The 23,331-nt window shown below is 30.0% G+C and overlaps 1 protein-coding gene and 1 non-coding gene across 5 annotated transcripts in view; one reads left to right on the top strand and one right to left on the bottom strand.

Moving 5' to 3' along the window:
- Positions 1–12,298, top strand: part of Mxd (MAX dimerization protein) — a 35,487-nt gene extending 23,189 nt beyond the window's left edge. For all 4 annotated transcript variants that reach the window (XM_072903585.1, XM_072903583.1, XM_072903582.1 and 1 more), the window contains exons 5-8: positions 33–147; positions 3,392–3,722; positions 9,397–9,533; positions 9,860–12,298. In XM_072903585.1, coding sequence (XP_072759686.1) covers positions 33–147; positions 3,392–3,722; positions 9,397–9,533 — 583 coding nt within the window. In that variant the 3' untranslated portion in view covers positions 9,860–12,298. The remainder of the gene's footprint in view (positions 1–32; positions 148–3,391; positions 3,723–9,396; positions 9,534–9,859) is intronic.
- Positions 5,733–5,816, bottom strand: Trnal-cag (transfer RNA leucine (anticodon CAG)). The gene has a single exon. It is a non-coding gene; the product is annotated as a tRNA-Leu (tRNA).
- Positions 12,299–23,331: the final 11,033 nt, after the last annotated feature.

The following is a 23,331-nucleotide window of genomic DNA, read 5'->3' as shown; positions in this document are numbered from 1 at the left end:
ATTATAATGCAATAAACTTTTTTCTGTTGCAGGAGAGCTCACCTTAGGACTTGCCTTGAGAAGTTGAAACTGTTGGTACCACTTGGGCCTGAAACTTCGAGGCATACTACGCTAGGTCTTTTGACCAAGGCCAAGCGCTTTATCAAGGTAAACTTGATGGATTTTATCAAGGTAGATTTAATGGAAAATTGGAGGTCAAGTCGTAGAAAGTGCAAGATAAAAAGTTTTTGAAAATAGATTATTCTGTTATCTTTAACAAGTAATTATTACTCTAGGTTCATACTTAAAATTTGTCATTCAATCGTGAGAATATATAGTGTCATATGTAGTGAGAAAGAAAAATTATTATATTTAAACAAAATCACAAGACTCCTGAGATGTAACAGGCAATATGTAACCGGTGTCGCATTCGAAACTTATTGTTTCTTAGTTAGAATGAGTTTGGAAAAGAAAAAAATGGGGGCGGAAAAAGAGCCAGGCGGTATAAAGAAAGGCAGAGCAAGAAGGTGTTGCAGCAAACGGAGTGGCGACGCACACAATGGATGCGTAGTTAGTAAATTACAGACTGGCAGGGACAATGGCATGTGTACTGTGTAAGTGAGTGCGTGTGCGTGCGTCGGTGTTTTCCACGCAGTCTACAGGGTGACGTGGATAGAACACGGATTCTAACAGGTGACGAGGATACTAAGCAACACGCGTCTCTTGTTTCCGTCAGCAATAGTCTTTATAAATAGTACTTAAAATATACACACCATTTGTTCGTTCACTCTGTGTACTTACATACACGTTACAATGTGTATTTTCGAAGTGTACTTAAGCTGATAGTACTTTTTATCTAATTTGTTTTATTTCTTTTTTAAGATCTTAAGTTTCTTTTTTATTTTTAGAGAGAGAAAAAAAGTTTTAAGGATAACTGAAAAAATAAATAAATTTGATAATAAATGTATAGATGTGAAAATCATCAGTTTAAACCAAAAAAAAAATTATTACATATTTTTAATAATTTTAATAAACATTTTTAATAGATAAAATTTTTAGTAAAAATAAATTTGATTAATTGAAAACAAATATTTAAAAATGATAAATATTTACTTTATAATAATGTATCATATAAAAAAGGCTTTATACATTGATGTAATTTTCAATCATTTGTCAGACTTTGTGCACTTGTTGTATATTTGCGACACCCTGTAGAATGGCGAGCAGCAGTGCGTATCCACCGTTCATTCGTGCATGCATAGTCCGCGTGGGAGACTCAGCGTGTACATCAATCTGACCTGCAAGTATCTATGTACATTATATGCTTGCGTTAGATACGTTAGAAAAAATGTTAGCCAGTCCACCATTTAAGGAGAAAAGTTGCTGCGCACAGTTTAAGTGCAGCAGTAGATTGCGTATCATTATCAGAAATATAGTAATATTTTAACGTAAAAAAAATTATTTTAGCCCGAAAAATATGCAATATTTAATTATCTCAGATGTTTATATATATATATATATATATATATATATATATATATATAAGAATATTTCGTAAAATTTAAAATTTCGGAATCCGACATTTCGCGTGCAAAAATTCAAAGACTATAGAATAATTATGACAGCAGGATGAAAAAAATTTTGATCGGCGAAATAGAGGAAGGAAAGATGTGAAGGAAGTAAATTAAAAGAGGATAAATGGAAGCTAAGGAGGCCACGGGAAGAGGAAATGAGATACACGAAAGTATCGTTTCTCTGCAAGAATAACTTATACATCCCCACGAGGAAGTAAAACTTAGAGAAAGGGGCGAAATAGGGGAGAAGAGTGAGCAGAGGGGCGAAGAGGACTTGTATTTTGCGCGGTTGGCGACGTGTAATTCTTCATTTGTCTGCCTTTCTGAATTTCTTCCCTCCTATATTTCACCTTATCTTCGCCTTATCTTTTTCACACCCTCGATGAGACATCTTTGTCGCCATCTTTGTGGCTAATTATTTCACGCTCTCTCATATTTTATCTTTTACTCCATTCATTTCTTGGCATAACATTTTTATCAAGACTTTTTGAGAGAAATTTATAATTTTCTAAAAATACTTTAATATTTTTTGTTATCTGTAATATATGTATATATAAAAAAACAATTTAATGTCAATCTTGTAATGAGATTGAACACGGGTTTTTTTATTAATTAAAAGTGTTTGCAAAAATGTGGATGCCGATTATACACACAGTCAGCGACACAACATAAACGATAGAAGTAGGATCGGTCGATTTGTTTTACGAAGAGGTTCACCTTGTCTCACCCTCGCCTTAACCTCGTTTTATCTACGTTGTAAATTCATATCGAGCCGAATGGAAATCGAGCACGAAGTCAGGAACTTTCCTACGAACGTGGTACCAGCCACATCGGCATAAACACACACGCAGATACATTTCGCCTATCGTGTAGAACTGTTATCTACGATCAGATGATTCCGTCACCTGCTATTTCCACCCTTGTGCCATCCACCCCACGTTCGGATCGCCATTGATTCCTAGCTATCGTCTTACTATTCCAAGTTCGCAGAGTGAGAATATATAACGTGGATAATAATAGTGAAACAATCTATGTTCGCTGCATTTGCATAAATTTGTTTGGGAATAATCAGGAAAAGAGAGTAGTTACTTTAACAACATTTGAGGTCTATTACGATCAAATTTTTCGATAATTAAGATTTAAAATGTTAATATCTTAAATTTTAAAGTGTTGAAATCTAGAAACTGAAATCTTTTAAGAATGCAAGATTTTAAAAACTTTACATTTTGTGGACGTTTGAAAAGATTCGAAAAATCTCTCATAATTTATGTACCTCAAATACTGCGCAGTAGTATATGCATTAGTGCTTTATTATTTCCCATTCGGTAATTTGCACCGGAATTGACCAACCTCTTCTAGGTAAGCACTCATCGTTGCGTTACGAAATGGCATGTTGTGTACAATAGAAAGGAAACCGATTATTGGCCAACATCGGTCAGAACAAAGAGAACGAAAAGATTTACATATATAATGACAAATGATTAAATTAAAAGTTTAACGTTTAGTGAATAGATTTACATTTTCTCACATACGATCAAACAACAAACGAACGTACATGAATAATAATCGCGAATAGTAGTCTCCTACAGCCGTCGTATAATCATTATCATTAATATCTATATATAACTATATGAATAATATATCTAAAAAATCTTTTAAAAAAATTAATATAAAAAGAAATAATAAAACTAATATGAAATTAATATTAAAAAATTAGTATTATATCTCTTAGAAAATTGTTTTAAAATCTCTAATAGCATAATCTCTATTGTATTATTTATGTGCATATAAAAACACACATATATACATTTTATATCATCATATTTATTGCATTGCAGAATCTAGAGGATCGCGATCGTAAGCACATCATACACAAGGAGCAGCTGTCGCGCGAGCACAGGTATCTGAGACGACGGCTCGAACAGCTGACGAGCCAGACCAGCCTTCACGGCCTTCATGCGCTTCACGGCCTCCACGGGCTCAGTACGAGCGCGCCGACCGGCTCCGCCACCGCTGCAGCCGCTGCCGCTGCCGCCGCCGCGTCCGCGGCGATGCTGTCTAAACGGCGTAGCATCTCCGAGTGCTCCCTGGGCACAGCGTCCACCAGCTCCACTGGGAGCTCCATAAACTCCGACAGGTCTGCGGGCAGTCCATCTGTCTCGGAGTCCGGTGAGTGCAAAATGTTATTGTATACATTGCGTCGAAGATCCTTTTTTTTCCCCATACAAACTGAAACCTTGTTAGAGTATATCAGAGTCTCGAACGCGATCTATTCTTGCGAGATTTCAGTTTTAAATTTTCTTAAATATATCATTTTTCGAAGCCTTTTTAACGAATTGTTTTGCAACATTATATTCGATTTCAAAATCACGGAGTATAATATTAATTCGTCAATCTTTCCTAAATTTATTGTACTTGAGAAATCGTAAATATTCCACGAAGATTTTCAACCATTATACAAACAAAAACATTTGGTATCCAACAAACAACCGTTATAAGAGGTTTTCATTAAACTGAAATTTTAACAGAGTCCGATATTTCGTACACTACGATTCAATATAATTCTAATCTCTGACGGGAATAAAAAAATAAAACAAATTGATTGTCCGTAATAACGATTTATTTATTTATTTTTTTTTTTTTTTAATCGTTCCTCTCCCCCGGATTAAGATCCTTTCCGTGTAACTTATCGCGTTCGTGAGGCAAAGCCTTCAAAATACCCGACAAGTATCCGAGAATTTTCGTCAACATTATCTTCTCTCCCTGATCAGCCGATTAAATCTTAATCGTCGCGAGTTGGAATTAAGACGGAAAGCGGCACGATAGAAGCCACGTCGGTTGCTCTATCTGCGTCGTAAAATTAAATGCGAGTGGATCTATTTAATTTCCCGAAGCGTCATTGTTTAAGCATAGCGTGCAGTCGTGCACATAACACATTATACATATACAACATACATATATTCACAATCTCACGCTATTATATCACGACACGCAGTGGTGCGCGAGCGATTTTCTGAATGTAAACTTGCGATCTTTTGTTTGTTTCAAAAAATGATTATATACTAACAAAAAAAAAAATTATTTAGTTGAATCGAATTTGTATTTTCTATTTCCTGATTAATTTGTTGTATATAAACGAGAAGAGACATTGCTATCTTGATTATTCACGAGCATTTATTCTTTCGCACTATAATTCGCGATTCTTTATTATCCAACGATTTGAAATTATGTAATTATATTCGTGGATAAAGTTTCAAAAATTCGAGTAATTGTCTGAGCTGAGGCACCACTATGGCGTCGTAAAAGTGCATTCGCTACCACATGAAATATTACTGCATGCGGGGGTGGATGGATTTTCCAAAGGAGTTGAGCTGGAGAAAAAGGAGGTCGAGCTGGCGGGGTAGGTGAAGGAAATCGGAAGGTTGCCGGTGGGGGTATACGCGCGAGGGGTGGACGTTGAAATTGATGATCCCGCGGGAATATCCCCGGCGAAGCACTTATCATAAGTCACGTGTGCCACGCCGGCGATTTTTCGAAAGCCACCCCGAATTTTCCGCGCTTTTCTACCTCGTTCATAATAGTGACCTTCATTTTCACCGTTAAATATCTTTGACACATTCGAATGGCTAAGAAAAATTGCTTTTCTTCGATGTCCTTCTTACGTCAATAATATGCATGTTGTTGACATCGTACGCGCGTCTAGATGTCACGATTACAAAGTAATCATCTGGCATCATTGTGACGTAATGATCAGATGATTACTGTGCAATTATGTTTATCCTGTTGGTTTATAATTAAAAGAAAGATAGATAATGTGTATAGTTAAGAGAGGATCAATTCTTTCCTCTTTCTTCTTCACACATATAATTATTTCGAGACTTCCTTCTAACATTTTAATGTTATAAAATTGTTACGTTTAAATAAACTATCAAACATGATAATATCTTTCCTTATGATTTATCATTCTAGATATTAGTAACAAATTTTTCTGATCAACTATACAACATTATATAACACACTAAAACTAAATATTCACACGAGACGCGTCAGAGAAGGTGTTCGTTAATTTTTTTTTTTTTTTTATTTATTAATACATTTATGATCTCTTCATCTATTTTTAAATATTAATCCTCTAAAGCAAAATTATCATGTTATTTTAATTTTAGAGTAAAAAAGAAATGTCAGAAGTGGGATTCGAACCCACGCCCACAGAAGTGGACTGCGACCTGAACGCAGCGCCTTAGACCGCTCGGCCATCCTGACGTTGTAATATTACAACTAGGGCTGAGACATAAGATTTGTTCTTTATAGTTGAAATTAGAACGAAATGCAATGAGCTAAATGTAGATTTTTAAGCTGAAAAAAAGAAAAGAAAAACAAAGAATGTAAAAGGTTCAACTACAAAGAACAAATCTTTTAACTTGAATGCGAATCGCGAATTGGAAGTAAAAGAGCTTTTTGATGAGTTATATTATAACTTTTATCATTTATTAATTTTCAATTTATTAAGTTTATTCATTTTAATTTTATCATTTATTAATTTATTTGAACAATCTTTTTTATATAACATTAAGACGTCAGGAAGATGTAATTGTTTTGAAATAACTCATAAGGATATTATCATGTTTGGTAGTTTATTTAAGCGTAACAATCTCATAACATTAAAATGCAAGAAGAAAATTGTCTTGAAATAATTATATGCGTGAGAGGAAAGAGGGAAAAATGATCACTCTATTATCTCTCTCTTTCTCTCTTTCTCTCCCTTTCTCAATTTCTCTTAATTTAAATGTAAACCGGCAGGGTGAATTTCATAATGGCTAGATGATTACTTTGTAATTATGACATTTAGATGTATCAACAACATGTATATTATGTATGTATGTGAAGAAGAAAAGAGAAGAAAATATTCTTCATCCAATCTTCATAATATACTATTTATGTATAATATATCTAATTTTTCTCAATTCTATTTCTGAATTTTCAATTTCAAATTAAAATTAGAAGACTAGATTTCTTTAGAAATAATTCATTTGAATTCTGAAATGACTTTTAAAGACTTTATTATTCTTTCTATTTTTCATAAAGTTAATATCTTATATAAAGTTTTTTACTTTTAAATTTCGTACATTTCTAAATTCCGATCTTAAATTTTTTCCCGTTTCTTAAATTTTTCATTTAATTACCGATTTTAATTCAAATCGAATTGGGAAATGTATTTGAAAAATGACTGGGAAAAAAGAAAGATGATTCAACTGAATGAATAATTTATCGATTTTCGATGAGCCCAGTGCACCTGCTCTTACACTCCCACACGCGAGTTGTCTCTTTCTATATATATTTAAACTCACAATGGCAAGGAAAGGAGGAGAAGAGGCAGGAGTGCTGGTGAAACTATTTGTCAACAGTCGTGCATATGTACTTATAGTCGTCGTCGGTAAATTATATCCGCGGGCGCAGAAATATTGACCGCCCAGAATTTCTCGGCGAGGCTCTCCGAAAATTTCCTTACTCTCGAGATGTGTGCGACGCGATTGCGTATCTCTCACGCACGTCACGTGACCGGTCAAATACATGCTGATCGATGAGTATACATTATACTTTGATGCGTTGTTAAAAAGTTATTGCAAACTGGCTTGGAATATAATTGAGATTTAATCATGGATCGACAACGTGTATAAATAGACCAGATAATTCGTTCGTCGAGCGTAGGCGGAAGTCGACGATTTAGGATCGAGAGAGACGGTTTGGCGCGGCTTCCTACCTCTTTTTCTCTTTATCTTACATCAAGAAGATGCCTTTCTATTGCTTTGTACATAGTGATTTAAAATTGATCGAGTCGTAATTTATAAATTTATTTATGAATCTATTTACGCGTTTGAACGTTGATATTTATGTTATCTAATGTTGAATCGTTGCATATGAAAAATGTCTGCATGCATGCACCTTGGCGAAAATTAACGTTCAAACGAGCTAAGAGTTAATTATCGCGGCCGTGGCAAATATTATCGTTATCTGCCGTCAACCGCCACCCCTGCTCCCTCTTTGCCTCCCTTTTCTTCCATTCGTTCCTGATAAACGCGCGGACACGCAACAGGACTGCGCCGTGCTGTTTATTACCGTATGATAACGAGGAATGATTAATTGAGAGGGAAAATGCGGCGGGGACGACGACTTATTTTTATTCGCTTCGCTCTGAAAATTGAAATTCATTTGCTCAGCAAGCAATCGGAAACATCGACGAATGTCCCGCGTATTTTTTACGTCCCACGTTAGGGGGATGAGGAACGAATTCGATGGTGGCAGGGGTGCGCACGACGCTGGTTTTAATGAACTCTTTTGCTCGCCACTCGTGCAACCCTTAAACCGCCGTTTTAACCAGTGCCTCTCAAGTCGCACCATTTCGTTCTCTCTACCCGTTTTCACCGATCAATATCCGCAACCGATCGCGAGATAACATTTATTCTATATATTATATACTGTGGTTTAGTCTATAATTTTGTATTGGAATTTCGTATCTATTTGATATATTCAAAAATTTGTTCAATATTTTATAATTTAGTTTAAGTTTCTTTTTTTTTACTTTTTGAAAATCTTTTGCTATTGTTTTGAGCGTCACTGTCACCTGGACAGGTTAGCGATGTCGACAACGCAGTGGGGTGAGAAGCGGGAAGCGGGTGGTGACGAGGGCAGATCTGGTTCGCTTAGTGTGACGAGAATAGAGGCATGTTATTGATTATGGAAAAATACCCCCGGCTCTGAGCGGCGCGAAGGGGGAGGGAGGGAGGGAGGGAGGGTGGTTTGCAAGTGTGGTCGACACCCCCTCGTCTTCTTCGAGCCGTGTCTTCCAGCTGGTGTTATGGCTACTTCACCCCGCAATCTCTTTCTCGTTCTCTCTTTCTGTCATGTTCTTCCTTGTTCCTCTCCTCTCAATCCGTCCTCCATTCCATTTGTTGTCTATCATCTCTTCATCTGACGGCATAATATTATAATAACGTCGCGTTCTTACCGGCACTCATCCCTTCCTCGTTGATCAGCCGGTTCGTGCAGTTGGCACATTAGGGTGTCTTTTTTTGTCACAAAAGATAATCCTTTCGATTAGGAAGAAATACTATTTGAAACTTATTTAAAGAAAGACTATTTGAAATGTGTTCGCACAAGTCTTCAACGTTAAATATTACTAGGTCTATAATCAAAAAATTAATAAATTTACAATGAAAGCGTGAATAATAATAAATAAAGCATGAAATGACTAATGATTTGTATAAGATTTTTTAAATTAATTGCACTTTTATCTGCGAATTTTTTTAGAAGGATTGGGAAATAGCTTGCGATAGAAATATGTGGTGTATTGTTTGAAAATGAAACGAACTCGACAAAAACTTACGAAGCAATTGCGAACACAATGGAAACCATAGAATTTGATGAAAAAAATATAGTCGTAAAAATAAAAAAATATTGATTTTTTTAATACTTAAAAGATGACTTTTTTTCTTTTTTATTAATTAATCTTGTTTAATAAATGTTGTCAATTGCTATCTTGGAAGATTTCAGACACGCAACTAGCTTTTATCACAATAGTGACAGATGCGAGACAATAAATTTTTACTAATTTTTTGTGATATATAGTCTATATTTCCGTTAATCAACATTAAATAAAAAAATTCATCATAATAATAGAAGCTTTTTTGATTTTGATAATATATAAATAATATAAATAGTGATTTATCCGTTTTTGTTGTTTGTCACACGCGCTATGTATAAATGAAAGATTATTTTATCATCTCCATTGTTCTCTTTTAGATTATAACAGATTATGAACAAGAATCTATGCTTTTTGTTATAGACGAAGTGGATGTGATCGGTTATACGAGCAATCAATCGGACACCGATGATCACAGTAGCGTACAGAGTAGTAGCGACAGCGGTGTCGCAATGTCCACCTCCAGGCTGACTCTTTCCGAAATGATGGACAATCTTTAGGTACGTATACAATTCGATTAATTATGAAACAAAATAGGTGCGGAATTTTACTCTAAAAGAAATAATAATTAATTAAAAATGAATTGTACTTGAATATTAAAATAGAATTTTCTTACGATTTTAATTATTGAAATATATTAGATCAAACAATTAATTATAGTTGATTGTGTCCTATAATAATGAAAAAGACACGTTAAGGTACGGGAAATCCATTAAGAGTGTAAGACGTCATCAAAGGAACAAAAATCGAAAAATAAGAATAGAAAGTGGAGAAGTAGATGTTTGACAAATAAATTCTCACATTGGTTCCTCTGCGCTGTTTGCAGACAAAGAGGCGGCGAGATGGCGGCGAAAGAAGAAGCGGTTGAAAAAGAGAAAAGGATAGGGGAGGGAAAGATAGAACGAAAGGAAGAACATCCATTGGGGCGTACGAAAATTGACGGCGCGAGAGATATCGATTCATACACATATAAACATATACACACAAAATGCACATTTAAATTCATATTTGTGTCCTTCCAATATGGCCTGGCTGGCAAAGCAACATTAAAAAAGAAGAGAAGAAGAAGAAGAAGAAGAAGAAGAAGAAGACTTTCAGCATTGCACAACTTTGCGAAGACTTTCAGAAAACGAAGAAGAGTTCAAAAATTAGAAATCACTGAAGAGTAGGAGGAGTTGTAAAAATTCGAAAGAGCTCGGAAGACATCAATCCTAACGTGAAGAAAAAGAAGAAAAAAATCGTCTTTCATACCATTTGGTACTAGCCTACAACATAAAGAACAATTTTTGAGACTTTGGAGTCATTAAAAATTTATAAAAAAAGAGATAATCCAAAGAGTATGTATTAAAGAATATATAGATGCTTACGGAAGAGTCTGAGAAAAAAAAGAACCGTGTAAAAGGGGAAAAATGTGTTCAATTCATTACGAATTTGACATCTTAACGAAAAGGCAATATCTAGAAACATCTAACTTTTAAGAAAAATCAAAGAAGAAAGTTTTAGATCAAGAAGAAAATCAATAAAGAAGATACTTTCTGAAAGTTATGAACGCAGATTAAAAGAGTGCAACATTTTTAAAAATGATAGTAAAACATGATGTTATACATAGAAAGAAAAAAACTAGAAGAAGAGACAAAAGAAAAAAAAAGAAAAAAATAAAAATAAGAACTAAGAGAGAGAAAAGCTAATTGAAATGAGAAAAATAAATAAGAAGAAATAAAAAAAAAATTTAACCAATAAGAAAGCCAGCAACTTTTCGAGAGGATTAACTTGGATAAAAAAAGGATCGACAACACACGAAAGAAGAAAACAAAATGAAAAGGTAACAAGCGCGACTTTGAAAATACAAAAAATAAAGAGGACAGTTGTAAACTATCAAGAGTTGACGGAGAACCGCAGCAACAGTGTACATATTTTTAAGAACAAACAAATTTATCGAGCGTAAATATGCGAGAGAGAGAGAGAGAGAGAGAGAGAAAGAGAGAAAGAGAGAATGGATGAGAAAAAGAGAGAGAGTAAGTAAGAAATGAAATGGAAAATAAAAATTTTGAACAAAAACAGTAGGGAAGTTCTTCGTTTTGTTGCAGGCTTAGTCCAGATTCTCGCAGAAACGATTAAATAAAACGTTGATTGATTATTTCGAGACTCGATCGTTGAAACATATTCTCGATTTTATTTTTCTCAATATTTGACAAAATTAAAAATTTGTTAGAAATATATTTTTAAAAATTTAATTAATTATTTAATTAATTTTGTTGTTTCAAACTGTGGAGATTGACTCACAAATAATTCTCAACTTTTCAATTAATATCGTAATAAATTTGGTTATATATATATATATATTTAGAGAGAGAGAGAGAGAATAAAAATAAAACAAAATAAATATATAGAAATTAATTTATAAAAATTTACAAAATTATTTCGAACTAACTAGATATAAACTATAATTTTATAAAGTAAATTTCTAAAAAAAATTTATAGTTTTATCAAAATTAATTTAGAAATTTATTTTATAGAAATTTATTACGAAATTAATCGAAAAATTTCGAAGTATTTACGAAGCAATCTGTTTAACTCAAAACGACAAAATTATTTACTAAAATAATTTGTAATATATATTGGATAGATTATAATGTAAAATTATTCTACAAAAATTTATCTATAAAATTGTATATTTAATTTAAAATTCAAATTATATATATATGCAGTATTTGGAATTAATTATAATATTTTAAGGTCATAAAATACGAAATTATTTTTATAATATAAAATTATGTATAAAAATTAGAATTACTTAAAAAATTATATAAATTATTCGATAAAGCATAAAGTCATTTTCCAAACTAAATTGCGAATTTCTTCCATTCAATATTTAAATAAACTATATAAATAGTTCATTAAGTAAACTTACTAAAGAAACAATCCCTGCGCCGTCGCCATATTTGTAAGACGAAGTAAATAAAAATTCGCAAAAAATTCGACATCGCGTAATATTAGAAGAATGTGAGGGAAGGGAAAATTTAGAGAGTGAAGAGAAAAGAATAAGACAAAGAAAGATAAACGGCTGATTTCTCGATGAATAATGAATTGCGATTAATTAATAGACTACAATGCAGACTTACATAGACACAAGTAAACGGATACACACACACATACAGACATACATTTACACATATATGTTAAGTCATTATTATTCTGTAATTAAGTGAGCAAAGCAAAGTATAAAAAGCAAAAAAAGTAAACTGATAACTATAATACGGCATAAGTGATGTTTCATTATATATATATACACACATAAATATAGAGTGTCCCTTATTTTTAGTTATAAAAACAAAAAAGTCCTGAGTGATTTTTGCTCTTGGCAGAATTTATAACGCATTTTATTAATCTACTTGTACTAAAAAGAAACAAGGATTAAAAACAATTAAAAGTAAGAAAGTTATAAACAAAAGAAATGAAAAAATAATTTAAAGTATAAAATAGAGTAAAAATTGAAGAGATAGGTATTATCAAAGATAATAATTCTATAGAAGAAAAAATTGTCTTAAAATTTAAGAAAGTTGTTATAATAAAAGAAACAATATATAGGCTGCTGTGTGAATGCAATTGAAATAATAAGGGACACTCTAGTACACATTCGAAGAGTACAAATTCCGCAAATCCCTCGTGGGGTGTTCTCGGGGCTGTTACCACCTTTTTATGTGATGCGTTTCTTTTTCACGAGAATGATCTTTGACTATTCCTAGATCATTCGTGAATGATTTACAAAGTAAATAAACTAGATAGTGAATCGAAAGCGATATAATGTCGCTGAGTTCATATTTCGATAGTATGAATACATGAAAACTGACGTGGAATAACAAAGTAATTGACATTTTTTTCCAATTTAGAATAAAGATATATAATTAATTTAATAACTTTTCTCTTTTTGTTTTATCAAGAAATATAAAAATTATTGTTACCTAAGGAAATTGGAAAATATAGTATTTTTAAACTACAGCACAAAATACTGAAAGAACTCAACGAAATTATAACGATTTCGATGCCTAATCTAAAAAAATATTGAAAGTCGGAATTCTTGGCTTAAAGGGCAAAGATTCGTACGATAAGATCGGCTTTAGACGCGTTAATGGATAGACTGACTACCAAATGTAATGGATGATCTCTGAAGACCGACGTTAAATTGTAGGCTGGAAGCGAACTTTTTCATAAGCATATTTCGGAAAATATTCCCTCGCAGAACATATGCCGTCGGTTAACCCTTTAACTTTCCTTCACAAATGTGAGATAACAAATTGGCCGGAGAATCCATCATTAAAGTGCAAAGGCGAATTATAGTGAAGTAATATGTATATAATGTGTTTCTCTTTTTATTACAATATTCGTTAATAGGAGATTTTTCTTTAACAAACTAAAAACAAGAAATTTCATTAACTTTTAAATATTGTGTTTTTATAATTAAAATAATTGAAATTAGAGAAATATATCAAACAAAATTTTAGTTTGCAAAAAAAGACAAACATTTACAAATAACAGATTTTTTTATTTATTAAATATGACGTGGTTAAGCGAGATATTTTTGCGAAAGAAAGTTCTACGACAAATTAATATAAGATTTCTCCTCTATAAACGCATATTTTATTTTAAAAATACCTTATTTCGATATTATTTTTGTTTTTATTTCATTTTTGGATTTATTATTTTTGTATACATTTCTATGTTTCTCTTTTATCTGTTAATTTAGATTATTTTGAACATTTATTGTCTTGATATTTTATTAAGATACAGTATTATTAATATTAAAATTAATTTACAAAACGAAAATATATTCTGGTAATTTAGTATTAAATATTAAAAGTTTCGACTGTATTTAGAATTAAAATTTGAAGACTCCATAAAGAAAATGTATAGAATTGGAACAAATATTAAATTAAAAATTTTTTTTAAGTCAAGCAATTTTTTTAAGAAATTCAAATGTTGAAAATAATTTAATTTTCTCATTAATTGTTTTTTTTATAATATTCTGAGCAGTATTCTATAATAAGTAAATATTTTAAAATAATTTCATAATACAAATTAATAAAACAAAATTCAAGATTATAAATATAAATATATATATATATATATATATATATATATATATATATATAAACTCGAAAAATTTATAAAATTTGTAAACTCTAATGAAATTTATAATAAATTTAAAATCTATCTAATCAGAAATCCAGGGATCTCTAAAAAAAAAAAGGACAAAAAATCTCAAATATAAGCTATAACAAATTTAAATTATAAAATTTTTTGTACGAATTAATATTAATTTTTTTTTCTTTAAATATATAATGTTTTATATATTTAACAATTAAACAAATAAAATATTTTAAACAATCAAAACTAAAAAAGGATCTTTAACTTGCACGCGCGCGTAGGTTTAACTTTTAAAGGATTAAACTTGAAAGTTAAATGTATAACGTAAGTTAAAGGGTTAACTGTATGTCAGGGTTAATATAGACGAAGGACATAAAAAATACAAATACACACGGAAGAAAAAAACGTGGCAGAAACCAATAGAAGGAAGACAAGGAATGAGATTGCGAAGATGATAAAGGTTCACAAAAGATCAAAGGACAAGGTCAAATCCCGCCGAAAAAGCGACCAAGCCAAGTGAAATATTTTCAGCGAGGCACGCCGCGGTTTTTAATATTGAATCATATATCGATTGTTGTATCAACAATCGTCTATAACTAAATCGCAATCATATTGGTTGTTGCATGAATCTATCGCGGCGAATACATTACATTTACAAATGGCGGGCTTTGGCCGCAATTGTGTGACTCTATAACTTTATCTTTTAACACAACTCAGGAAGTTTGATGTTTTTTTCTTTTACATAGAAATTGCAAACAGGATACTTTTATTCGTTTACTATTTATTTCAACAAAATTTGAGAGAATTTTCTTTTCCTTTTTTTTGAATGAAATATTAGGTACGTGTTCAACTAAAACATGGATTAAGATGATTGGTCCTTTAAAAATCTAACTCTGTGTTTCGGTTGAATGTTCTCATATATTTTTATTCTTAGGAATTATTTAGATTTAAAAACATACGCTTCCGTGCTGTTTAAAAAAAACATTAAGCCTCTTGTTTCTTTATAATAGCAGTTGAATTACTACGTTAGAAGTGATAGAATATGAAATTTTGCTTGCAAAATACGCCGAAATAAATTAGTGGTTTTGTATATCATCTATACGCGTTTGATATTCAAATGATTTTTCATTTCTAATGTTGTAATTCAACGTGATCTAAGGAATCAGGAATCTATAGATTGATTTGAGTTTCTTCAGAAAACAATGCTGTCTGTTTGTCTAATTACTGATTATTAATTAAAGGGACAACTTTAAATAAGAGTGATCTATACTGAATCGCCGTCGATCTTCGTACGCCAGGACGATAAAAAGTTCTTGAAAAAAAATGCGCGCAGAACAAAACGAGGGAATCATCAAGAACCAAAATAAAAAACTAACGGCTACAAAGAACTATAAAATTCCCCTCCCCCCCCCTAAAAAAAATAAGCGCAAAAATAAACGAGACCTCTGCGTAGAATTTTAAAGAAGCAAATCAATTAATTAAAACCAAAATTTAAAAAAAAATTGGCATATGTAGTACATGCCGTCTTTATTTTAACTCGGTTTTATAACAAACGGAATAAAAAATTTATTATAAATAACGAAATTTTATATATATATATAATTTAAAATTTTTTTTTAAGATTTAGTTTATAAACATTAAATATTATTGTTAACTATTTCAAAAACTTTTTAAACTATTAATTTATTCATGAAAAAAAAATCATTAAAATTATATTATAAATAAATTATTTTTTGATAAATTTTATATAGTTTTGGTGATTATACATTTTTTCTTTTAATTTTAAATATCTAATTTTCAAATATAATATATTTATATTTAAATGAACCTAATTGTTTAAAAAAATTTTAAATCTATAAAATAAAAACAATATGTATTTTTAGTTTATTTATTTATATTATGGCTTTTAATGGATTAAAATAAAATATATTGCGCTATATGATTTTTCCAAATGAGAAGAAAAATATTGTACGAAATGTCTAACAAGAAAGCAGTATATTTATGGGGAACTTTTTCGTAATATGCTAAAATTGTTACAGAAAATTGAAAAAAAGAATGTAATTGTGAGTTAAACATCGTCAAATTGAACACGTTGTCCTTCTTTGAATTTGCCGAAAGGCAATACAAATATTCATATTTAATATGTAATGGAGAAACTAGAGAGAGAATAAAGAAATCTGTTTTTTAGGATGTGTAATTGGAATGATGATTGCGGTTGTAACAATAAAAATAAATAATTATTATAGAATAAATTATTAAGAAGATATGCTAATCTAAAGACGAAAACGTCATAAAAATATATAAATTCAATGTTTTTAATTTTTAATAATGACGGAATTTTTTTCTAAAAATATATAATAAGTTGATGCAGAAGATTTGTCTCATATTTGTCAAGTAAAGTTGAAGATGAAATTACACAACTTTAATAGAACCATGGTGAATTACAATACAAATGCTCAAGAAGAACATTTCTTTGAGCCTCTTTTTTTAAAATATATAAATTCGATGTTATTTAACGAAACATTATAGAAAAATGTGACAACTCTTTGCATTAACGCAATAAATCAACGTAAATTTCGAAAATTGATTTTTTTTAAATTAGAGCAAAGACGAATTTTCCTTGTCACTGTCTTTTTACTAAATTTCAAGAATTTTACTTCATGTAATTTTTCAAGTAATTATTTAAATTATTTCCACATTTATATTAAAATAATTCTATTTCCGTTGTTCTCAAAATAATTCTATTTCCGTTGAACATTCTGTATATATATAATTTAAAAATAATTGACAAGGAAGAAATATATTAATTTAATATGTATTAATTTAATATAATAATGCTCTCTTAAATTACCATTGCAAGAGTTTGTATTATAAATTTATGTGATTTAAATTAGAAAAAAATACATAAATTTATAATATAAATGTACAACTGCAATAAAAAATAAGTAAAAATAGATACGATAAATAGAGCATTAAAAACAGTTACATATTGTGATCACACTTGCTGATACTTAATTTCACTTATTAAACTTGGTTTTGAATAATGTGTTTGATTTAGTATAGATAATTTTTTTCTTGATATTATAAGAGAGGAGGATGAAGGCAAAAAAAGGAGAGAAAAGGATGAGAGAATTGGAAAAGGAAATAAGTGGAAAAAAATAAAGGAAAAGAAAGACACGAAAAAGAGTTACATTGTTTTGGTTTAAAATAATTTCCGAATTTTTCGATGTATTTGATTTGGTTTAAATTAAATTAATTAAAATAATTATAGTTTTATATACATATGTAGGTACATATTTTTTTCACAAAAAATTTTCATTAATTACTTTTTTTCATATTATTCCTTTCTTCGTTCGAAAAATTCAATATCAAAATCAAAGGAACAGAAAGAGAGAATGAATAAAGGAAAGAAAAAGAGGTGAAAACAAAATAAAGAGAACAGAAAAATTAGGAAAAAATATTTAAAAACTCAGAGAAAGAAAGAGAAAAAATTGTTAAAGGAGCAATAAGTATTGACACGGTATTGAAAAGACAAAACAAATGACTAAATAAAAACTTAAAATATATGAATTTAATAAAAATTCTAATTAAATAACAAAAAATTATATATATAATTGATATGTCCAAATTGAATTAATATTAATAATTAAAATTTATTTATATCATTAATTGATTAATAAGTTAAAATATAAATTATTGTGTAATTATAATTGTGGTCGTCTTGTGCGCAAGAAATTAAATTTGTAAAAATTATTACTTTAAAAATTATTAATGCAAATTAAGTGACAAATAAAAAAATAATTCGGCTTACTTAATCGACAATAACAATGTTAATTAATATTAATTATTATTATAAAATCTACCACGGAAGCTTCAGTAAATAATATTTTATGATATCGTCTATTAATCAATATTGATTAATATTCATATATTTTGCAGTTGTTAATAAATAATATTGATTAATAACCGATTAATAATCAATTTGATAACTTAACATATTTTCTAATAACTATTATTTTGATAACAAATAATAACAAATAATAACAAATATTAAAGCCGATTATATTCATGATTATAAATTGATGATTATAAATGTGTAAATTGATGATTATAAATAAATATTAATTATTATCAACACATCAATCATTAAATCAATACCAGTCAATTCCGCGACTCTGAGGTTTGTCTGTCATTATTTCAATAATTGTTCAAAATTTTGCGGAAATTTTACATATTTTTTTTTTAATTAAGATGTTAACGTCGAGGAGGTCTTCGAGCGCAGAATAAAATTTATAAAAGGAGTCCCTTAAGTAACGCTTGCTTGAAAAAGAGGAAAGCAAAGGAGAAACCGAGGATAAAAATACAAATAGTAATGAAAACAAAAAATAGGTGTTATTTTTAGATGTCTATTAGATTATCAGAAATCAGAAAAACTAAAGGATTAAAAAAAGATGCTTAAGCAGAAAAAGGAATAAAAAAAAGGACAACCTACTATTAATACTACTATTATTACTACTACTATTACTACTATAACTATTACTATTATCGCTGCTATTACTACAACTACTACTACTACTACTACACTACTATTACAGTACTCGTAATAAGGATTTAAAGGATGTAGGTAAAACTTAGTTGACGCGATTTTTAGCGGGATGCGAAGTAAATTTAAATTTAATTTTCTATTAATCGAGTAAGATTTAATATTAGCTCGATCGTTTAATCTGAAAATTTAATCTTGATTTATACAATCGTGAGTTAAATTCGAATTTTTTTGAAATTTCAATAATGTGTGAATTAATTTTGAGTTTTGAATTTTTTTCCAACAATATGTTACTTTTTAAATTGTCTAGTTTTTAAATCTGCTTATTTTTAATTCCTAATTTACATATATATAAGATTTTTTAAAATCATAATAAATAAATGTACAAAATGAATTATAATTTAATTTCGAAAATATTCTAATTTAATTTTGCAAAGATGTATTAAGTCACAATGTAATGTGAAATATAAATTATATGTATAGATATAAAATTCGAATTTAATTTCTCGATTAATACGATCTTGAATTAAATTTCTCAATTTTACTTTGACAGTATGCGAATTAAATTTGAATTTAATTCCGATTAACCTTTTGGAGTGTCGCTTGGGGACATCTTTTTCATCATTCGACGTTTTGTCGCTTTCATTGTTTAGATAATTAAAGGAAGATGGAGGATAGATACATACCGAAGAAGTGTAGCGACAGATTTTTTAAGTCCTTGAAGGCCGAGATCGGTTTTCGATCGCACCTCGAAGATCGTCCTCCTTTAAGGTGGTCCTCTTTTCGGACGCCATTAAAATAAAAAATTATTATTACAACAGAAATTTTGCAAGATTGTATCTTTTATTAGCATTTTTGAAGTTGAGTACCCGAACAGCTCATTTCCAGTTATTTATAATAACAAGCTATTGGTGTCCAAACATTTTTAAACAGTGGTTATATATAATACTTATATAATTGAGTGTTTATGTAATATCTTGTACATCGAGATGATGTACTTGTAAAAGATGGACTAATAAAAAAATAATAAGTTAGGAAAAACTTAGAGAAAGCTGTCGGTGTATCAACATTTTTGTGGGCGATAGTTAATCCCTGTACGTGAGAAAAGCGATGTTCTTATAAAGGAAAAATATAAAGAATATGAAGCAAGTTAGAGGAAGAAACTATTTAATAGAAGTAATAATATAGAAGCACGATAATAAGAAAAAGTAAAGCGAAAAAGAGGGATGAGAGTCTAGGCAGAAGAGGGCGAATTTTGCGTGGCGATACTCCTTCAGACGAAAAGTGCGGTCCTTTTCTCAGTCGTTGTTGAGTCACGTGAGTCCTACACGAGAAAATGAAGATTCTCACCTAATCTCTCATCTCTCTATATACAACAAACAAGACGATGGGAGGATGATCTTCGAGTAAATTTGGCATGATAAAAGAGAAGAACGGGAAAAATAATAGTATGAGGGCGATGATAATAATGGGCAGTGATAAACAAAGGGAAAGTGATAATAATGAGGTGGAGAATATTCTCGCTAGGCGAGAGACTCTATGTTGAGGGTTGTTGCAAAGTTTCGTCAATTTTTGCGTAGTAACTTTTGATTCCCCAGATTCAAAGATCCTTAGATTTCGATGATTGAAGGATCTAGAGATTTTAAGGTCCACAGACTTCCAGCGAGGAAAATATTTAAAGGGCGAAGATAGGAAAAATTTATCTTCGTGTAGAAACTGATAATTATCTCCTCGCAAGGTTTTAGTTTTATCCAGGATTTTTTTATGAATCAAGAAATTTGAAGATCTTAAAATGCAAACATTTTAAATTTAAAATTTTTTTATTTAAATCGATCTATAATTGATAGGTTGATACTCTAGAAAAGATCTAGAGAAGGATCTTGATTTTGATTTCCGTTGAAATCTTCAAGGCTAAAATAAGATGAAGCATTAAAACTCTAAGGATTAACCCAACAAGCGGATCAAAAGATTCTCAAAGATCGAGAAAAGTATGAATTAGAGTAAAACAGGAATATTTTAGGATTCAGAGAAATTCAAGAAATACTCCAAAAGAATATAGTCATGAATTTAAAGTAGAAAGACAAGTATCTCAGGATTTTGATATTCAGGGATTTTACGGTTATACGCACAAATTGACGAACATATTATTAATATAGACGATCCAAACAACAGAAAAGTAAATAAATCGACGACAAGATCACTTTATAATAAGCAAGCTAGCAGCAAAGCAAAAGCAAAAAAAAAAAAAGAAAAAAAGAGACGAATCGTAATAAGTAGGATGAACTGTATACTTGTCGGTTATTTTCCTTAGCTCGGATTAATGACAGTTTAACAACGTCATGTCGTCCAGTGATACGTGTCGGATGTTTGCCTGAAAATCTAAAATTTGCATCTTGAAGCGTGTCCATTGGTTATTTGAAGTAGAATGAAATGGAATATAATTATATAATCAGCATCAGAGTAATTAAACATTTTTGTGTTTGGTTTCTGACACTTTTTAGATAAAAAATGAAAATGAGAAAACACTCTTATTTCTTTTAATAAGTGTTATATTGCAATTTTGGTATTATTTAGTATAAATTATTTTTTATTTTATTTTTATCTTATTTAATATATAAGTACAACAATCAGTACAGTACAGTAGAAAAAATAAGAAAAAAATTAATTTATACAAAATCATCCAGAAATGACAATATAACACTTATTAAAGATAACAAATCGGCAAATGTGTCAGTAATGTGTTTTAACATGTATAAAAAGATATACTTATCACTTTATTTTAAATTTTATTAATATTTACAAATGATAATTTATAATTTGACCTAATTAACGTATAAGTCTAAGAAAGTAAATTCTGATTATATTTGATATACAGATAGCCATTTCACTTTACATGAATTGCGAGCAATTAGAGACGATGAGAGTGAATGAGAGAATGAAAAAAGAGAATTAGAGAGAAAGGGAGAAAAAATAGAGAGAAAGAAAGAGAGAGAAAGAGATTTGAAAGAAACAGATGAATATAACGTTATAATGTAATATTTAAACGAATGTGCAAGTGTGTGAGTGTACGGTTTTGGACAATGAAATACATGTCTAAGACTTGCGAGAAAGAATTTTACGAAAAAATGGAGACGCTTAAACGGAAGCGAAAATACAATTATTGAGCGCAACACGATGGTCGCAATAAATGAAATTAATTATAAAGCGAACATATTGAGAGCGATGCAAAATGTTGACGTTCTGGGAATTGCTATTTTAAAGTCGTAGAACGTAAATTCCTTGCAAAAGAAAGAAAAAGATAATATTGACAACATCCCTTTAAACAAATGTTTAAACATCTTGCATCGCGATTAAAATTGATTGCGCGAGTTTTGTGCGATGATTCCGAAATGAAGTGAAAAAGAGTACGGTCAGTGATTTGAACATTGATGGATTGAATTAGGAAAGCATTTCTGTCAATTCGTCGATACTGTCGCGATATTCGATGATCGATAGTGGTTAATGCTTAAATGGAGATGGATGCGTGGGAGAGATTAGATTGATTATTGCGAATTATTACGGTTAAAATATGCTAATTGGTTGACTGTCGTTGAGCGAAATGAGACGACTATTAAGAAAGAAGAAGAAAAAAAAAAGAAGGGCAACCATCACTTATTACATATATATTATTATTGTACATATTTACTGTAATTGCTATTCGTATCGCAGAGGTTCTGTTCTCTCAAGATCATTTCTTCGATGATTCAGCGGAAAAGAAAACAACAAAAAAAAATGTGAATAAAGTTAGATTTGTGTATTACTGAACCAATCCCTCTTCTCATCTCCGTAGAATAAGGAAATATAGCATAGATATAAGACAGTCATTTGAAAATAGAAAAAAGTTAACTATATTGCATTATTGAAATATCGAATTCCAAACGTTTGAATTTCCTTATACAAAATTACTATAAAGTAAAGATATTGCAGGAACTTATAAAACTATTAAAAATCTATTTATATATGATTAAAAACGTTTAAGTATTCTTCGATAAAAATATACATTAATTTTATAAAATATATTTGTGGGAGTTAAGAAAAAGAGATTATAATAATTTTGTAGAAACATAATTTTATAAAAAAATTTCAGAATTTAATATATTATTTCATGAATTACTTTATGAATGAATTAATATCTAAATGAATCTGTAACAATTAAATTTTGTAAATTGTGAATCGTATTACAAAAGAGTTCGAATAATTCCAGTGGAAGATTATTAGAAATAGAATAGAAATTGAGAAAACATATTTTACACGATGTGATTAATTAACTTTTCGTTTCTGTGAAAAATTAAATATGTAGAGAATACTAATTAATTAATCGTATCACATACCGAGTTGTTGTGTGCAAGAACTATAAATCTCTTTATGCCAAAAAAATCACTCTGCACTAAGCGTTAAAAAGAGCTTCTTCCTACATTTTGAATGAAACATTTCATATCAAGAAGTATTCTTAGTGACAAGTGTATCGCATGCGATATCCAATAGAAAAATTTATTTCTTGGAGACAAGAGTATCATTAGCTATATCACCATTAATATCTCTAGAAAGCGCATATTCTCATTGGTCATTGC

This window comes from Anoplolepis gracilipes, chromosome 12 (assembly GCF_047496725.1).
Source record: "Anoplolepis gracilipes chromosome 12, ASM4749672v1, whole genome shotgun sequence".
NCBI classification, from domain to species: domain Eukaryota; kingdom Metazoa; phylum Arthropoda; class Insecta; order Hymenoptera; family Formicidae; genus Anoplolepis; species Anoplolepis gracilipes.
This window is presented reverse-complemented; position numbering and strand designations above follow the sequence as displayed.